Source organism: Malaclemys terrapin, chromosome 1 (assembly GCF_027887155.1).
Source record: "Malaclemys terrapin pileata isolate rMalTer1 chromosome 1, rMalTer1.hap1, whole genome shotgun sequence".
Classification (NCBI taxonomy): domain Eukaryota; kingdom Metazoa; phylum Chordata; order Testudines; family Emydidae; genus Malaclemys; species Malaclemys terrapin.
Window position 1 is genome coordinate 218,502,179 of NC_071505.1, and position 20,199 is coordinate 218,522,377.

The window sequence follows — 20,199 nt, forward strand, 5'->3', positions numbered from 1 at the left end:
AACTTCATCCTGTTTACCTCAGCCCATTTCTCCAATTTGTCCAGATCATTTTGAATTATGACCCTGTCCTCCAAAGCAGTTGCAGTCCCTCCCAGTTTGGTATCATCTGCAGTTTGGTATCATCCGGGTTTAGCAGGCCGTTGATTTCACGGAGGGAGGGGGAAGCAAATGAATACAGAACAAATCTAGTCCATCTATTTTTTACATCTTAAGCTGGTAGCAGACGGTGCAGCTTGACTGATAGCCCTCGGCATCTTCTGGGTGCTTGGCAGAAGATACTGTACTACAACTGCTAGCCATCATCGTCAAGACGGTTCAATAGGACTGCCGGCAGGACTGAGTCTCCAGGAGACAAAGTATGTCTGCCCAGGTGCCTATGATTGAACTGGAGTACAACGATGATGGATACCAGTCGTAATACACCATCTACTGCCAAAAGGCAAGGGGCTGCTGCTGTGTAGCAATGCAGTACCACGTCTGCCGGCACCCAGATGACATATGGTGACGGTGAGCTGAGCTGAGTGGGCTTCATGCTTGCCGTGGTATGTTGTCTGCACAGGTAAAAAGGCGCGAATCGATTGTCTGCCGTTGCTCTGACGGAGGGGGAGGGGCCTGACGGCATGTACCCAGAACCCCCCGCGACACTGTTTTGCATCATCAGGCATTGGGATCTCAACCCAGAATTCCAATGGGCGGCGGAGACTGCGGGAACTGTGGGATAGCAACCCACAGTGCAACACTCCGGAAGTCGTCGCTAGCCTCGGTACTGTGGATGCGGTCCGCCGGCTTCATGCACTTTGAGCATTTTATGTGGGGACACACACAATCGACTGTATAAAACCGATATCTATAAAACCGGCTTCTATAAATTCGACCTAATTTCGTAGTGTAGACATACCCCGTGTCTCAAAAGTCAACCAGAGAACATCTTTAATATTTGTCGATATTCACAAACAGGAATGTAGTCTACAGGAGTTTTTGTTAAAAGGATATATTGGTGCAATTAATTGGGTCTGTGTGCACATCTACATTTCTACAAGAATTATGACTGGGCCATGTTGATATTAAAATTAACATAGGTAGCGATGCACAGTGGTAATTAATCGGTAGCTGAGTGACAGAAAAGGCTGAATGGATTTTATTTAAACATCCTCCTGCCCCCAGACTTTCTAGCACTAGAAAGGTAAAATGATAATTTGAAAAATATAAACTGTTGGTGCTACAACATGGCATTTTGTTCTCACTGAGTTCTTGGAATATGTACAAAACACTTACAGCAATTTCAATATTGGTTCAAGTCATTGGTCCATCTGTTCCTTTATCCGGCTGTGAAAAAAGGGGGGGGGGGGGAGAATCATTTCTGACCCACACAAGTGATTGATGTATTCCCTGAAATAAAAGTTGTGATGACTTATTCAATAGTTGTCTTATTTTGCAGAGCTACAGAATTTAATGTTGATAAGATTCTCCAGTCCTCTCTAATTTTATTGACTTCAGTGACTTTCTTTGACAGTAAATTCCACAGATTAACTTTGGGATTTGTAAAGAAGTATTTTAATTTGTTCCAATTCCTCCATCTCTTAATTATATCCTGTTCTATGTTCTATTACTGTGCAACAGTGTGAAAAGAAGTGACTGACTAGCTCTTGCTATGCTCTTCATAATTTTGAATAACTGAAAGTCCCCTCAATTTATTTTTATTTATTTATTTTGGCTAAACAGTCCTGTTTCTTCATGTCTTGCCAGACTGAACACTAATACTTTTGTCGACTGTTTGTAGGCCTTTTCAAGCTGTGCAATATATTTCAAGTGTGGCTACCAAAACTGTGTACAATACTCCACCAGGGGGCTGTACTCTCATGATGTACAATGTATCATCACATTTTCAAAATACAGCATTCCAGGATCCAATCCTCAACTTAACTTCAGTGGGACTGAGTGATGTACAATGCTTTGTGGGATCAGACCCGTACTCAGTTATAGCTTTCTTCTCACTACTGCTTGCTCACTTCAAGTTTATAAGTAGATGGGCATGTTTTGATGAATTGCAATACATCAGTATTTAATATAAATGGGAAATTATTTTATGATTTGAAAGGTTAGGAAAGGAGATAATAAAATGTATCAGAAATGGACTGTTTGTCCTGTGTACAGTGCCTAGCACAATGGGGTCCTTATCCATGACTGGGACTCCTAGACGCTGTGGTAATACAAACCGATAATTATATGGCTGTGATAACAAAAGGGGTGGGGTGGGAACTTTCTGTGCCAAAGCCCTCCAAGCAACAGAACATTTTAATACACATAAAGGGACCAAAGTATTCTTTGTCCATGCATTTTATTGTTGCTGCCTGCAGCCTTAAAATCTTTTACTTTAGGCTCCAATCCTGCCAGATGGTCTCTGCCAGCAACCCCTCCATCCCTGCAATGAGCCACATTCAGTGACACTCCACATGGGCACCAGGGTTTGCCAGCACAGATCATTTGGCAAGATTGGGGCCTTAATTTTACTACCATGAGTAGTCCCATTGATTGGACTATTCACCATAGTAAAGTTAAGCACATGTGTAAGTGTTTGCAAGATCGGGCCTTACCTTTAATGCCAGTTATTGCAAAATTCTCCCCATCCAATTGTCCGGGGATAGTAATTTTTGTATGAGGAAGTAAATTTTTTCATCACCATTATGGTAAGTGCGGACAAGTAGATTTTTTTTGCCTAGGCTAATATATTTCCTTGGTAGTTTTACAATGGTGATTCATAACTTTTAGTAATTTTCTTCATTCAAAAGTTAAGTGGTGTTCCCAGGGACATTAGACTACTTTCGGATTGTGTAGCAACCTCCGTATTTTAATTTTTAGGAATTGAAAAAAGTAGAGCCAGAATGATTTTATTTATTTTTTGCTTCTTGTGTGATTTTGATAACCTATTGAATTTACTTTTGAAGAGCCATTTTGCTTTTTGATTTCTTATTATTTCTTTGTTGTTTGTATTGTGGTGGTACCCAGTATCAGGACTTTCCTGTGTTAGGTGTTATATTTCTATAAGAGTTCGTAAATAATTTATGCAAATTAATTTTTTTCTGTTTGCTAAAGTGTATGTTTATTTCATATTCAGTAAACCATTACATTTTAATGGATTTACTAGGGCGTTTTCACCCCTCAAAAAGCTCTCTGTGTGTCTTTCTGAATATGGTGTGTATTTTTAGTCACTTATGGTATTAAAAACAAAGTCTCTTTATGTTAGGCTGTGAACCTGATTTTTTTTATCCTTAAAGCAGTTCAGAGAATGTTTTGGTATGAAAAAGTCATAGGCAGACACAGAATTCTAACGTATGTAATTTTTCTAAACTACAGGCAGAAAATGAGAGAGGCAGCTACAATAGAGTTTACATTTTAAATGTGAGAAAGAGCCCTTTATATTTATTCCAGTGACCTTGACAGTACCCAGATGTGCACATGAAAGAAACGAAAACTACACACACACACACATACACACACACACACGAAACACAACTTTTAAAAAGATGATAGCATGGAATACTGTGTGTTTGAGATTAACAGAAAGGGGCAGCACCCAGGTCTTTTATATATCTGTAGGCTAGTTATGCTGCAAGTCACTGCAATGTTTCATTAGTGACCTCAGCTCTTTTTTTTTTTTCTCCTGCCTCTCTTGGCAGGTGGAAAGGAAGACAATCAATTCAGTCTCTTTGACATTTTTGAACCTGATTCTGCTAACCTTTACTCACACGAGTAGGCCCATTGACTGTGTTGGGACTATTCATGTATGTAAAGACTGTTTGCAGAAGTGTTGGTGAGTGAGAGTTTGCATATTTGGGCTCTGTCTCCACTATACAAAGGGTGACAGTTCGGCCTTTGTGCTGACTTGTGGTAGCTTCATGATTTGCATTTCTTTGGTGATGTCAGGATGGACTGCATTCAAATCTCTTCGCTCAGCATTGCTGTCTTAAAGAGACAAAAGTTGCTGCTTGATCAATAAAGTCATAAATAGGAGGCCAAATGCTGCTCCAACTAACACCCTGGGCAGCCCCAGTGGGAAGAATTCTACTCAGTTATGCTGGTGTAATCTGGGATAACCCCAAAGAAGTCAGTGGAGTTACTCCTGTTTTACATCAGTGTAAGTGAAAGTATAATTTGACCCACTACTTGGAGTAGCTTGAGAGTGTCAGTTAGTGGATTCTTTGGCGCGCAGTCATTTTTTAAAAATGGTGGTGGGGGGTTAATCTTTGTATCATTCCCCTCTGCTGCCCCTGGTGTCCCTTCAAATGAGAGTTTCTGGGTGATGACACTATGTGGAATGGGTGGTTTGCTCTTTTAAAATCTTGGTATAATAAAATAGCTATCCAATAGTCAGGGTACTTTTCAAAATTCTCTTAAGTGGTTCGTGTTGGTAAATAACTTTGAAGATTAAAAGTGCAATGTATGTGCTAGGCGATAGTAATTTTAAACTGCAGGTTGTAATTGCAGATCTTTTTATGATCTGGTCCTTTCCAGTTTCCACTTCTGTACTTAACCTCCTCTCCTTTCCCCATTTAAGTATTTGATCATCACCTGAATTTGTCTGTGCTTCCTTTAGGTGAAGCAGTGTAGCAATCAGGGAAGCATAAAGGTGAGAGAAGAGGAGATGGTTATACAAACAATTACAACGTAGGATTAAAAATAAACAAAAATCTTACTACCTGAGTGAAATCCAAATGGTTTTAAAAATGCTTAAAATAAAAAATTGTATAGGATTCCTTCCGCAAACACTGCTGAGGAATAAAGTCAAGTGTTTCTCATTTAAGGTCATTCCTTAATGTCATTAATTTTGAAGATACCTAGAAGTAGAGGAAGCCACTATTGTGTGGAGGATTAAAAAAAAAGGGTAATGAGACCAAGTTTATTTATATCTTCCTGCATTCTACGCTGCGGGGAGTGGAGTGCCCTTTGATCTTCTTGAGCCTTCAATATTAATAATCTCCAATATTTAAAAGTTCCTTACTAAAACTAATTAGAATAAATGAATAAGAGGTTTCAAGTATTCTCTGATTACTCAAAATCCCTCATCTGTTGACTTGACTCTTGTCTGTAGCTACTAGGGTTCACTAGAGATGATTTCTGTGTTTTTAACTATCTTTTTATAAATTAAAAAACATTATTTTCTTTTCTAGTTTACGTTGATCGTTGGAGAAAACTCCACAAGTGATGGTAAGCATTCTTTACTTACACTGTATATCTGAGAGTGTGGGCAATGCATACTTTGTATGTTAACTGCATATACAAGCAAATTGTATTGAACCGTCAGCACATATTTAAAAGAATTGTATTTTAAATTAGTTAAATTGCATTCAAAGTAAAATTCATTTATTAAAAGTATTGTTTGATTGGTCTCTTCAGAGAAGAGTCTAGAGACATATGACAGGAAAATAACAGAGAAATCTGCTGATCACTCTTCTTAGATTTATAGCTTTTATATGGTTGAGAAAACTCCTCTGTATTTCCATTTACACAGCAGCTGAAAAAACACAGACATACAGCTATATTCCATAGTTAGACTTTAATGTGTTCCTTTTCCTTTTTCATCCCAATCTAAAACATCCCCTTAATTTTTTTTCAACAGATGGATTTTTAAAATTCTGTGAAAGAGTGAGGTTTTCTAGGGTCACTTTTTTTCCCCTCCCAAACACAGAAGTATTTGGATAAGCACCAAAATCACAATTCTGTCTACATGAAGTGGCCCTTTGTATTCCTCTCCCCCTAAATTAACAACTGGGGCTAGTCAGATAGGCAAATCAGCCAGCTGTATTCCAAAGTTTTCAGTGAGGTCATCACCAAGGCCTATTTTAGAAACATTTTAGTTAAAAAGAACTGAAGATATTTTTCGTATTTTAAAAAGATATGTTGTCATCTTGGGGAATACATAGAATATATGAAACTTTCCTTTTTTGTTAAGCTGTATTAACTGCTCTACTGATGTTCCCAAACTTGATTTTTGATTATTTCAGTGGGAAAAATTAAACAAAGTGCTTCAGAACTAACTCTGTGAAATGGGAGTTGCAACTTCTCAGACTTGACCACAGAATTTTCTGGTCTTGACTATACATTGAAGAACTAGAGTCAGGGTGACATTCTCATTTAACGAAAGCAAAGTAAAAACATTAAATATCCTGGTTTTTAGGAGTTCATAACAGTTATAAATAAATAAATACATCCTAGCAACAGGGCCAGATTCTCCTTACACCAGCGTAAATTGGAAATAAATCCCCTGAAGTCAGTGGAGTTTCACCAGCACAATAGAAGTGCATGAGGTACAACTGTCCCATAAAGTCTTAGCCAAAAAGGCACACATTTTGTTATGCATTTCCATAAAAATTAATTTGGTGGCTGTTTTTTAAAATCACTTGTATGACACCATAGATTTGCATAAACAGGTGAGACACAATCCCTGACCCAGTGTTTAAGTGAAATAAGAAAAATAAAGTTTATTAGCTTGAGACTTTTTGTTCTTGCAACTACTTAAACATAACCTTAAAATTATGTTATCAGTGTTTTTAAGCCCCTTTTTGGGGAGGTGACGGGGGGTCAGGAAGGGAGGTTGGTTTCTGGGCAGGGGTGGTAAAACTATAGCTATGAAGTGTCACTAAACCAAATTCATTTATTTTTTAAAAAAATCATTCTTGGTGATTTAGGGTATTAATAATACAGGTAAGGAAAGCACCTTTAAAGTATAATGTTTCATCTTGACAGTATCCCTGAAAAAGAAAAGATGACCTTCCACATTTAAGTCTAAAATAGTCCAAATGTGTGGCAAAAAAAATAGATCAAGTAAAACTCTCCCGCCCCTGAGACACACACAATATCTAGACCAAGGAGATGCATTATGGGACGAACATCAGACTTTACACTAAATTTCTTGGCTTTTGTCCGTTTTAAGACAGACACGTGTTGTTGCATCATGGGTATCCAAATGAATGAAGTGAGACCAACTTGTTTTTAAATCCAGCATCACTTTCCATGCATCCAGAGCCCTTGCTCAGAAGCTCTACCCCAAGGGCAGACAGTGGGCAAACACCACCCCAAGAGTGATTTAGCTTTCCATTATCCCTGACCTTTCTCCAACACTACCCATGTGTAGCCCAATTAGTAGGGGAGGGGAACCTATTGCAATCTTTTTCTATACAGAATTTACTGTACTATATAGGGTCTGCGGCACTCTCATAGAGTTATATGGCTAGAATAGAGCCAGGGGTAAACTGTTCTGTCAAGCAAACAAACATTTTTAAAAACAGTTGTTGCTGTTTTACAACTTGTTACATTTTATAACTGGAAAGAAATATTTTAATTTACTTCAGTCAATGAACTTTATTACCCTTTTTCAGATTATAGCTGCTGATGAATACAGAAGTGAGATTTACTAGCAGCACAGCACTTTGCTAAGCATGGGTGGCCTTTAATTGAGATCTTGACTAAGGTTTGATTGAGACGTGACTAAGTTGCCATCTGACCTCTACCACTGAAATCATTATGGCAAGGAGATGGGGTAAATGCATTACTAAATGAAATAGGTGCCTTTATTTTAAATATAGAGGAATTTCAGACACGTTACCCTCTGCCTGTTAACATGAAGCTTGTGTATTTGTAGTATTTGGCTTATCCCGCACACACTTTGAAGTAATCAACTCTCATTCAGTTCATCTTTCACCTATGTAGTATATCAATTCACTTGAATTCATTTGTATTTGTAAGTGCTGAGTATTTATAGCCACACAGCTCGGTTTGCATTAATACATTTCAACATTTTGCCCCACAGGAGTGGCTTCCACTGCAATAACAGAGCTTTGGGTGAAAGCTTTAGTGCAGTCATTCTCATTACTTTCTTCCTTGGTGACTAGTATCGTGAGCAACATGATCTATTTTTGTATGTATAGTATGTTCATTCTTCAAGCACTTGTCATTTTTCCTCCAATATACATGGTTTTTGTTATCATAGGAAGTAAAGCATTTGGAATGAAAAAGCTTTTCAATTCTAGGAGTTGCCTCAACACTGTCTCTCTCCTCTGCTCCCACTTTTTTCAGGAGGACTCACTGAATGAAGACTCTCAGCCATGGTATAATCAACAAGTATATGCAAGATACTGGAAGCATTACAGTCAAGCCATGCATTGGATGTACAAGCACAAAAATGCCTACAGGAAAGCCATGGAGTCCTTTTATCATCTGTCATGGTATCCATCCGAAACCTTTCCTTCAAGCCGTTACTCAGATTGGGATGGAGGCAACCCATCAGATGCTGACAACTATTCTACTGACGCTCCAAACAGCAGAGTGCGATACCCTTGCTGGCCCCAGCAATACCCAGGTGCCCATTGCAGTTCTGGAGTGAGCAAGGATATGGGCAGGGATTCTGAAATGGAGAAGGATTCTGAGTCTGAAGAGGAGATAGAATGTGACCTGAGCAACATGGAGATCACAGAGGAGCTCCGCCAGTATTTTGCACAGACAGAGGCGCACAGGCAGGAGTTACGTAAGTTCAGGCATTGTTTATATTATATACTTTCAATTTCAGGCTGTAATGAATATGTCCTTAATTCAACATTAGGGTGGTGCAATATAATACACAGGAGTAATCAGCACTAGAAGTAAATGAACCAGTGAAAATACTTGTGGTTTTTCTCCATAGAGAGAATGAGTATGAATGCTTTGGAGAGTAGAAGGAGCATGTATTTGTTCAGGAGAAAATGATTTGTTTAGAGCAATTCTGGGGGAAATTAAGGAATCTATAGCATTAAGGTAGATAGTGAAAATCTCCATCTTTTTCCTCAGCAGAACAGGTAATACTCATATTTTAATTATAAACTTTTTTCTATAAAAATGATCCTTTGAGTTGTTTCCAACTTTCCATTACTCTGTCCCTACTATGCTCTGGTTTATCCTACAAATTCCCAAGTGCTGAAAAATTTTTGCATTGACAACCAATACTTCCTTTAAAAACAAAAATATTTTTTTAACATTTCAAAATCCTGAATCAATTGATCCTCACATTTTAAACTAAAGCTTAAGTCAGTTGAGTTTAAAAAAAAGAAGATATCAATATTCTCAAAAATCTGGGCTTCTTAAGGTTAAAAATTTAGTAAAATCTTAGATTCCTGAGAGGTCCAGCCCAAAGGAAATTCCTAGCTATGTTGTTTAATGCTGAAGGAAGCTGCAATGTACTCTTTTAAGATGGAGTAGCCATTTGCTTTATTTTTCTTTGGCTCACCCAACAGTAAAAATTCCAAGACCTCTCTTCCCCTTCGGTACCCTTCAGTGTTGTGCAGGAAATATTTTTTTCTTTCACATTCAAAGCCTCAAGCCCAGCTCTGGGAAAATAGAAGGGGGGATATTAGCCAAAAAAATCAGTAGGGGACTTTTTGCAAGTCTCAGTCCTTGGGGATATCCAAGTCATCTTTATCTCTGTGAAATCCTTTAAAGAAAACAAAGTGTCTTCTTGTCCTGATTTATAATGTATTGCATAGACAAATAAACTTTACAGGCAAGTTTACAATCTGTTTTGAGGAAACAATGTGAAAAAAATAATTTTCCCCATGTTATTTGCATGGGAAATATTCAGCATAAATGCTTAATAGAATGAGCTTTCATTGTAATTATGCTATCCTTTCTCTGGGCATTAAGGAGGGAGAGAGGAAGGAAATAATTTTAAAAAAAATCTAATCAAGCAAGTAGGAATTTTTTGTAAATTACATTCTGCTGTTTAAATCCTTAAAGTTGAGAATATCTGGAATGCTGAAACACACAGGCTTAAATGTACACATTCAATCAATAGCAAAATCAATGAGTTATACCTAGCAAGGAATATAAATGGCAATAAGAAGCAGTTCTTTAAAGATATTTGGAGCAAGAGAAAGACAAAGGAAAGTGTAGGTCCTCTACTTAGCCAGGGAAAGTGAGCTAATAACTGATGACATAAAGAAGACTGAGGTGTTTAATGCCTATTTTACTTCAGTCTTCACTAAAAAGATTATTAGTGACAAAATACTCAATACAATTCACATTAACAACAAGGGGGAAGGAACGCAAGCTACATTAGGCAAAGAGGAGGTTAAAGAATGTTTATGTAAGTTAGATGTTTTCAAGTTGGCAGGGCCTGATAAAATTTATCCTAGGATACTTAAGGAACTAGCTGAAGCAGTCTCAAAACTATTAAGGACGGGTAAGCTCCTAGAGGACTGGAGGAGGGGAAACATAGTACCTATTTTTAAAAAGTGAAACAAAGAGGATCTGGGGAGTTATATACCAGTCAGTCTAACTTCAGTACCTGGAAAGATTCAGGAACAAATTATTAAACAATCAATAGCCAGCATGGATTTGTGAAGAACAAAGCGTGCCAAGCCAATCTAATTTCCTTCTTTGACAGGGTTACTGGCCTAGTGGATGGGGGTAGGGGGGAAGCAGTAGATGTGTAAGTAAGTAAAGGGCTTAATCTTGATTTTAGTAAGGCTTTTGACACAATCATGACATTCTCATAAGCAAATTAGGAAAATCTAAATCTAAATGAAATGACTGAGGTGGGTGCACAACTGGCTGAAAGACTGTACTCAAAGAGGAGATATCAGTGGTACACTGTCAAACTGGGAGGGTGTATCTAGTGGGGTTCTGTAGGGGTCAGACCTGGGTTCAGTACTATTACATATTTTCATTAATGACTTGGATAATGGAGTGAGTATGCTTATAAAATTTGTGGATGATGCCAGACTGGGAGGGGCTGAAACACTTTGAAGGACAGAATTAGAATTCAAAAGAACTTTGACAAATTAGAGAATTAGTCTGAAATCAACAAGATGAAATTCAATAAAGACAAATGCAAAGTGTACTACATTTAAGAAAGCAAAATCAAATGGACAGCTACAAAATGGGGAATAACTGGCTAGTAGTACTGCTGAAAAGAATTTGCGGATTATATTGGATCACAAATTGAATATGAGTCAATAGTGTGATGCAGTTGCGAAAAAGGCTAATATTATTCTGGGGTTTATTAACAGGAGTGTCGTATATAAGGCACAGGAGGTAAATGTGCTGCTCTGCTTGGCACTGGTGAGGCCTCAGCAGAGTACTGTGTCCAGTTCTGGCCACCATACTTTAGGAAACCTGGACAAATTGGATAGAGTCTGGAAGAGAGCCAGAAAAATGAGAAATACAACCTATGAGGAAAAGTTTCAAAAAACTGGGCATGATTAGTTTTGAGAAAACAAAACTGAGGAGGGTACCTGATAATAGTCTTCAAATATGTTAAGGGTTGTTATAAAGAGGACAGTGATCAATTGTTCTCCAGGGTAACAAACCTTGTGGATAACGGGGGAAGCAGTAGATGTGGTATATCTTGATTTTAGTAAGACTTCTGATACTGTCTCACATGACCTTCTGATAAACAAACTAGGGAAATACAGAGATGGAGCTACTATAAAGTGGGTGCATAACTAATTGGAAAACCATTCCAGAGAGTAGTTATCAGTGGTTCACAGTCAAGCGGGAAGAGCATAACAAGTGGGGTCCCTCTGGGATCAGTTCTGGATCTAGTTCTGTTCAATATCTTCATCAATGATTTGGACAATGGCACAGAGAGTACACTTACAAAGTTTGCGGATGATACCAATGCTGTGAGGGGTTGCAAGTGCTTTGGATGATAGGATTAAAATTGAAATGATCTGGACAAACCAGAGAAATGGTCTGAAGTAAATAGTATGAAATTCAATGGGGACAAATGCAAACTACTCCACTTAGGAAAGAACAATCAATTGCACACATACAAAATTGGAAGGAGTACTGCAGAAAGTGATATGGGGGTCATAGTGGGGATCACAAGCTAAATATGAGTCAAGGTGTTACACTGTTGCAAAATAAAGCAAACATCATTCCCAGATGTATTAGCAGGACTGTTGTAAGCAAGACAGGAGAAGTAACATTTCAGAAAAGATGTGGACAAATTGAGAAAATCCAGAGAAGAGCAACAAAAATGATTAAAGGTCTAGAAAACATGACCTATGAGGGAAGATTGAAAAAAATGTGTGTGTTTAGTCTGGAAAAGAAAAGACTGAGAGGGGACATAACAGATTTCAAGTACATAAAAGGTTGTTACAAGCGGAGAGAGAAAAATTGTTCTCCTTAATGTCTGAGGATAGAACAAGAAGCAATGGGCTTAAATACCAACAAGGGCAGTTTAGGTTGGACATTAGGAAAAACTTAACTTCCAGCCCTATGTTTCTGTGATTCTGTGTAATACACTGCTCAAGGAAAATAACATATAAGCAACATAAAGAAGCTCAGCTTAGCACCCGATGTGCAACCTGTACTCATGTGAGGAGTTCTGCTGTCAGAGACAGGCCTCTGTCCACTGTTGAAAATTTTAATCTGAAGAGAGAGAAAACACTTCGAGAACTACAACTAAGACAATTTAGAAATGCAGAATGTTTTCCTGTTAATTTTTTTCATGCATGGTGGGTATTTGAGGATTGTCATGATTAAGGCAAAGACCTGATACTCAGGAGATCTGGGTTCAATTATTGGCTCTGCCACAGACTTTGCTGTGTGACCTTGGGTAAGTTATTTAATACCTCTGTGCCTCAGTTATAAGAGGGGGGCCTATTAAAAGGCTCAGAGCTCTGAGTTGGGACGCCAGGGCTTCTATTCCTGGCTGTAGCACAGACTTATTGGGACACCGACACTGAGACACTGAGGTCCTGATTGTGCTCTCACACTAGTTTTGGCAGGTGTAATTCCATTCAGTTCAGTGAAGTTATTCTTGATTTACCATGGGGAAAGTGAAAGCAGAATCAGGCTCGTCTGTGTGCCTCAGTTTCCTCATCTGTAAAGTGCAAATAATGCTTACCTGCTTCATAGAAATATTGCAGCTAAATTAATAAAGTACTATATATTTATAAATTGCCCCCACAGCCTCAGATGAAAGATGCTTTTTAAGTGCAAACTTCTATTATTAATTCACAAAATACACTATCTGCATGTTCAGGAATAACTCTGCTTCTGACCAATAAATAAATAAAATAGGTTTTTATACATTCTGTTGGAGTTGCTTCAAAAAGGAAAGTAGCTAAGCAGAGGGAGGGTGAAATATTATGTTGTCTATTGGGTGCTGTAAACAAGTAGTAGTGAGCTCTGTTGAGTCCCTGTGGACAGTGAAAGATACGGTGCTGCTATGTTTAATTAGATAGAGCTATTGATTTTCCTGAGTACTGTTTTTAAGCCAAATGAAATTTATAGAGGGTTCATGAAGCTGAACTCTGTCATGACACGATCTTGTTCTATCTTTCATCCTTGAAGCTATTTTGATCCTCAAGGAAAAGTAGACGAGGCAGATAAAAGTGATCACATTATCTGCCTTGTATATGTTCTCTTTCAGGTATTTTTCTCTTTGTAATCCATCACAGCCAGACTTGGTTCTGGCCTGGTAGCCTAGTGACCATGGAGGGGGCTCAAGTTCAATATCTTGTTGTTAATTATTTGTATCTGCCATAAGAGTACAAAGTGCTACACACCACAATGTGTGCTGAACAATTAACGAATCTACACCCCAAGAAATTAACAATCCAATAATACAAGTGAAAATAAACTGATATAATATAAATCAGAATAAACAGACATGGTGTTTTATGGGTGTTGAGGGAAGCATGCTTTACAGCGTAGTTGGGGATTTAGACTTGTTTTCTTTTGAATGATTATAGTGCAAGAACTTGACGTATGTTAATTGGGATTTTATTCCAGACGTATGGTACAGTAACTCCTCACTTAAAGTCGTCCCAGTTAACGTTGTTTCGTTGTTGCGTTGCTGATCAATTAGGGAACATGCTAGTTTAAAGTTGTGCAATACTCCCTTCTAACATCCTTTGACAGCCGTCTGCTTTGTCCACTGCTTTCAGGAAGAGCAACCCGGTGCAGCTAGCTGGTGGGTGGTTGGAACCAGGGTGGACCAGCAGCCCCCTATCAGCTCCCCGCTCCCCTAGGTTCCCTGTGCAGCAGCTGTCCCTCCCCCCACTGCCATGTGCTGCTCCTTCCCTGTGCCTTGGAGCTGCTCCCAGAGACTCCTGCTTGCTGTACGGGGGGAGGGGGACGTGGGGGGCTGATGTCAGGGTGTCTCCCTCCCCCCTGCTCCTGCACCCCACTTACCCCATCTTCCATAGAGCAGGGGGGGACACATGACAGGGCTCAGGACAGAGGGAGCCTGCTGGCAGCAGCAGCTGCTGTCTCAGCAAGCTGTTCTAATTACCAAGACAGTGTACTTAAAGGGGAAATGCGCATCTCTCTCTCACACACACACAGTGTGTGTCTCTGTCTCTGTCTGCGATGCTCTCTCCCCTCCCTCCAAATATAGTCTTTTGTCTGGTGAAAAAAAATTCCCTGGAACCTAACCCCCTCATTTACATTAATTCTTATGGGGAAATTGGATTCACTTAACAGCGTTTTGCTTAAAGTCGTATTTTTCAGGAACATAACTACAATGTTAAGTGAGGAGTTACTATATTGGGTGGGATGCAGAAAGTCATGGAGTCAGGAGTGGGCAAAGAAGACAAATGGGGCAATGAGAGGACACTGGGTGGAGATTAAGGAACATGGGATAATGCTGGTAAGAAGGGTAAATAGACAAATTTATCTCCATCCTACCCAGCTGCTTCTATCTCATTGATCGTTACTATAGTTACATACAAAAACATATTAAAAGAATGTTATTTATTACATTTTCAAGCACTCAAAAGTTACTAACTACTGTACAACCGTAACTCCACCCCCTTGTGTGTATGCATTATGGCAATCTTTATTCTGTGATAACATACTGTTTTTCCACAGGATCCTGCCTCATTAAGTGCAAAGGGTGAACTAAACTTAAACTCATTTTATTTTAAAAGCGTCCTCCTTTAATGGCTGATCTACAGACCATTGAAGTTAACAGAAAGGTTCTCACTGACTTCAACAGAGAGGATCTTGCAGATCGTAGGGTGTGGGAGGAATGTAGGAAGAACTGAGATGTAGGCAAGGATGGAGATGTGCAGTGCTTTGAAGGTGAGGACAGGGAGTTTGAATATTATATGAAAAGAGGGATACAAATTCAGGGGGTGGGGGATGAAATGTCAGAATGATGGGAGAGGATGATGACTGGAGGTGCAATATTTTGGAAAGACAGGGAAAGTGAATAATAAGGAGGTGGGAGAAGAAAAAGTGGCAATTAAAGTAGACAGGATATGTTTGGTCAATGAAGGCTCCTAAATCTACGTGTATCCCAGTACACTCATATGTGTCAAGACTAGTTAGCCACAATACTATTCTTTATAGCCATATATCCATGAAAGGAAAAAAAGAAAATAACGGCGCTTATTTTTAAGATGTTATGCTTTTTTTCTCCTCCCAGGAACCACTACCGACTTCAAGAACATACAGGCTACTAAAGTATTTTTGTGTTCTGGCAGTGTTCATTGCAGTGACTCTTTACTTTGACACTAAAGCCTTTGAAACTGGCAAACTGAATCTCGCTTCCTGATTGAACACTTCAGTAGGGACAGAGTTTTTTCTTTGCAAAGGCCTCTCTTTTAAAACACCTCCTTTTCTTTCCTTGAGTTCTGCTCGAGTGCTCTCCAGCTCTTTGTATTCTCTTTGTGATCACGTAATCGATATGTATATTACAGCCGAGGTGTTTGTTCCTAGACTACCCCAAACTAATTCTGTGAGCAAAATTTAACTGACATAATCTCACAAATCAGTTACATTATCACACTAATCACATACTATAGTTACAGTATGAACACAGCTGCGCTGTTAACCTACTTCACACTGTCCTTCCCTATACTCATCACTTGCCCACTCATCTCTATCCAGCAATGAGTTATAAGAAAACTTCCTTTCAATACAGTCAGAATTTTTGTAGTGATTTAATTATTTTACTTTTTAAATTATTATTATGATTATGATTTTATTATTTTGTTGGACTACGCTGGCTATTGTGTTTGGTTCCCTGTGGAACTGGTGATTCCAGTAATCCAGTGGTCACCAACCAGTCGATCGTGATCTCCGGAGGTGCAGCGTGGCTGCAGTTAAGGCAGGCTCCCTGCCTGCCCCGGCCCCACGCCGCTCCCGGAAGCAGCCAAAGCAGCTCCAGGGCAGGGGGGTCTCCCTCCGCGTGCTGCTCTTGCCTACAAGCAATGCCCACACAGCTCCCATTGGCCGGGAATGGGGAGCTGTGGCCAATGGGAGCTGCAGGGGCGGTGCTTGCAGAGAGGGGCAGTGCGCAGAGCCACATGGCCCCCGCCCCCTCCCGGGGGCTGCAGGGGCCCTCTGGCTCCTTCTGGGAGCAGCGTGGGGCCGGGATAGGCAGGGAGCCTGCCTTAGCGGCAGCCATGCTGTGCCACACACCGGGAGCCGTCAGAGGTAAGTGCTGCCCGGCGGGAGGCCGCACCCCAACCCCCAGTCCTGAGCCCCTTCCTGGAGCCAGCACCCCATACCCCCTCCTGCACCCCAAGCCCCAGCCCTGACCTCCCTCCCAGAGCCAGCAACCCATATCTGCTCTTGCACCCCTGCCCCAGCCCAGACCCCCCCCTCCCGGAGCCAGCACCCTCCTACATCCAAACTCCCAGAGCTTGCACCCCTCACCCCTCCTGCACCCCAACACTCTGCCCCAGGCTCAGCCTAGAGCCCCCTCCCACACTGCGAACCCCTCGGCCCCAGCCCAGAGCCCGCACCCCGTCCCGAATCCCAACCCCCTACCCCAGCCGGGTGAAAGTGAGTGAAGGTGGGGGAGAGGGAGTGACGGGGGGGGGGGTGGAGTGAGCAGGGTGGGGCTTTGGGCAAGGGGCAGGGCCTTGGGGAAGGGGCGGGGTAGATCCTGGGTTGCTCTTAAATTCAAAAAGTGATCTTGGGCGTAAAAAGATTGGAGACCACTGCATTAATCTAACCTGCAGGTGACGTTTTGTGGTTGCATGTCTTTCCTCAGGCTACTGAGAGAAAAACATGAAGTCATTTTTCCGGGTTATTGCACATGTCAGATATGTAGTGTACTAATACCAAATTTTTCAAGAATGCTGGATGTAAAGGACAAAATACATTACACTGGCCTTTTTAGGTTTTCAAAGAACATGTTTTAAGAATTAAAATAACATAAAAGCAGTTTGTCAGGACTTGCAATTCAGCAGATTTTCTAGTTGCACATATTTTCCATTTCACACTTTTTAACCTAGTCTTTAAAACATTACTCACCTTTTGGATTTTTCTTACAGACCATTTTTCTCTTTGCATTTTTATTTATTTATTTTTTAATAAAAGGGAAAATGGCATAGTGCTATAATGCAAGGCTAATTATAGAATTAACAATGCACAGACTACTGTACCACAATAATAAAATGGCAATGGGGTAGTTTCCTGTATTTAAAAAGAAAGAAAAGCAGAGGAACTTACAGTCATGCCAGTTAATTATTGAGGCATCGCAGTCTGTGCATTGTTAATGCTATTCCTAGCTTTTTCCATTAGAGCCCCAATTTTGAATGGCTACATATACACACCCTCCCTCCAATTTACCAAAACTAGTCCAAATACAATGTTTCAGACATGGTTTCCAGCCAGAGGAAGCTTTTAAAGAAAAAGTTTTGCAGTGATCAAATTAGATGTTTGTTACATATGAGAGTTTGAAACTTCAGTGGTTTGCAAATTCATACTCTCTTCCCCCTCCCCTTCATCTTGAAAAAAGCAGTTTGTTTCTTTGATCTCAGTAAAGATTGCTGCCTTTGGCTATTTTGTAAAGATTGGTGGATTAAATTGGGAATTTTTCAGTATGCTATTTTTAACTTATGGAAATATCATTAAGTTTATATTTTTTTTTTTAATTTAAACCGGTAAGTGTGTGTGTTTCCTTGGAACCATATAATCTTCCAAATAGAATCGCAAGCCTGGAAGGGACCCCAAGAGGTCTTCTAGTCCAGTCCCCTGCACTGATGGCAGGACTAAGTATCAAACAGATCACTAAGATAGGTTTGTTTGCCACCACTATTTTTCCCCAAAGTACAGTAATTTTCCCTCCCCATTCTTCAGCTGCACTCTTTCCCACCAGAGGTCATAGCAGTTTCTTGGTTTTGGTTGCCAGTATCTTTTCCTCTTCTCCCCCACTGCCCACAGTGCCAAAACAGGGTGACTGGTGGCAGAATCATCACCCCACATGCACTCCCTTCATACATGTCCTCTTGACTTCAGTGGCTCTGCCAGCACGGCTGCCACTTGAATCTGTCAGCGTTCTCTTCCCAGTACTTGAATCACTGCAGATTCTTCTGTTGGAGATAGTACCTCTGAGATTGGACTGTCTCCTTAAGGCCAAGGAAATGACTCTAGTATTCACAGCCCTTCATGAGCTGCATGGAGAGGTGGGGAAGAAGCTGTCCTTCATTGCTATAGCCCAGTCTTGAGGCACTACGTTTCCCAGCAGCAGCCCTGTTGTAATGGAGCCTCTCCATAGGCTCTAGGAATTCGACTATGATGATGTTTCCTGTAGCAGCAGAATCTTCACCTGCCTCTCCTTTGCAGATGAAATTCTTTGGTACAGCATTCAGGACACTGCATGGGGAGGCAGACAACAGAAGAATTCCCTTCCCGGTGCAGGGAGGCAGTGGCAGAATTTTCACCTCCCCAACATGTACTTTTGTCTTGAAATATAGCTATAATTGTGCACTTCCAGAATCTAGACTTAGGTTCATTTGAGGGGTGGTAGAGGCAGATGGGTGGACATGCCCTCGTATCTGTAATTTCACAAAGGACAGTTCGTCTTTAGTTCTAAGAGTATCTGGGAACACAGATGATCCTTGAAGACTAGATGGTAAATTAAAAAAAAAAAAAAAAAAGAGCATGCAATTATCCTTTGGAAAATCCCTTCTGTCTTGTATTCTTCAGAGACAGTTTAAGCATATAAAAATATATTGCTTTTGTACATGGGGATGTGAATTTCACAATGATGCAACACAGCCTGCAAACCTTGAAGATTGCACTGTTTAGCTGTTGCTGCTATAAGAATAATAGCTAATTTAAAGGAGGCACTGGAAGGTTTAGGATATTAATAATGGAACTGGGCTTTCATCCCTGGGTTTCAAATACAACCTGAGCTTCACCATCACTTGTTGGCTCTTCAGTGGCTAACACCTAGGAAGTGTGGTTTGGTGGTTAAAAGACAGTTAGGAGATGTGATCTCTATTCCTTTCTCTGCCTTAGGGTTGCTGGGCAGCCTTGGCTGAGACACTTAATCTATTGCTGAGGTGCTGAGCATCTGCAGTTCCTATTGAGTCCAGTAGAAATTGAGGATGCTCAGCATATCTGACAATCTGTCAGTGCTTTACTATGGAGATGGGTGTCTAACTTTAGGAACCTGTGTTTGAAAATGTTGGCCTTAATCTTTCTGTGTCTCAGTTTTCCATCTACAGTTCATTGCCTCTTTCAGCTCGCTGCCAGGGTCAGTCTCACTTCACTCTACAACATAGGCCTGTCTCCCTGGACTCCTCTCAATTGTCGACGGATGCACAACCAGAATGCTATGAGGAACTGTGGTACTCAGCTAGCATACCACTCTGGGGAGGGCTTAGCAAGTTGCTCTAATATACAAACCCACTCTGACAATTTTGATGCATTAGCTACTCCTTACTCTTTTTTGAATTGTTTATTTTAATAACTCAGTTTTAGATAGAATTGCATGCCGGCTCCTGCCTCTGCTTCCTTCTAGGAGTTAGGGGGTTGAGGGCGTTGCTCTGTATTTGGGCTCATCAGACCTGTGCCAGAAAACTGAGGGATACAGTCCCATGTCTAGAGACTGCCTATGGGACGAGAAATCCCTCGTAGTCTTGCCAAACCCCAAGAGCCTGGGGATGTGAAAAACACTTCCCAGGAATGGGGAGAGTGACAAATTGTGGGTACTTCCAGCTGGAGGAGGGAGGGAGTGCTCTGTGTGGGGCTGTGGAGTACTAGGGGATTGTATCTGAATAGCCCAGTGGGGAGCCTAGGATTCTGTTTTCCTCTAGAGCTACTCCTGGCGCTGGACTCTGTAACACTAGCAGTTTTCTGAAGTTAGTCCTGCTTATTTGCTTATTCTGCTGGCATCTGCAGCTGCTCTTACTGGCTCCTGTACTCTCCTTTACATGCTTTTCCCCTCCAGGGGAGCCTGGGAGAGCAGCTGCAGCT

General features: G+C 40.6%; 1 protein-coding gene across 1 annotated transcript in view; it reads left to right on the forward strand.

Annotated features, from left to right (window-relative positions):
• GEMIN8 (gem nuclear organelle associated protein 8) overlaps positions 1 to 20,199 on the forward strand; it is a 42,429-nt gene that overhangs the window by 7,496 nt on the left and 14,734 nt on the right. The window contains exons 2-3 of the mRNA XM_054007454.1: positions 5,169 to 5,205; positions 8,074 to 8,521. Of these exons, the coding sequence (XP_053863429.1) occupies positions 5,203 to 5,205; positions 8,074 to 8,521 (451 nt within the window). The 5' untranslated portion in view covers positions 5,169 to 5,202. The remainder of the gene's footprint in view (positions 1 to 5,168; positions 5,206 to 8,073; positions 8,522 to 20,199) is intronic.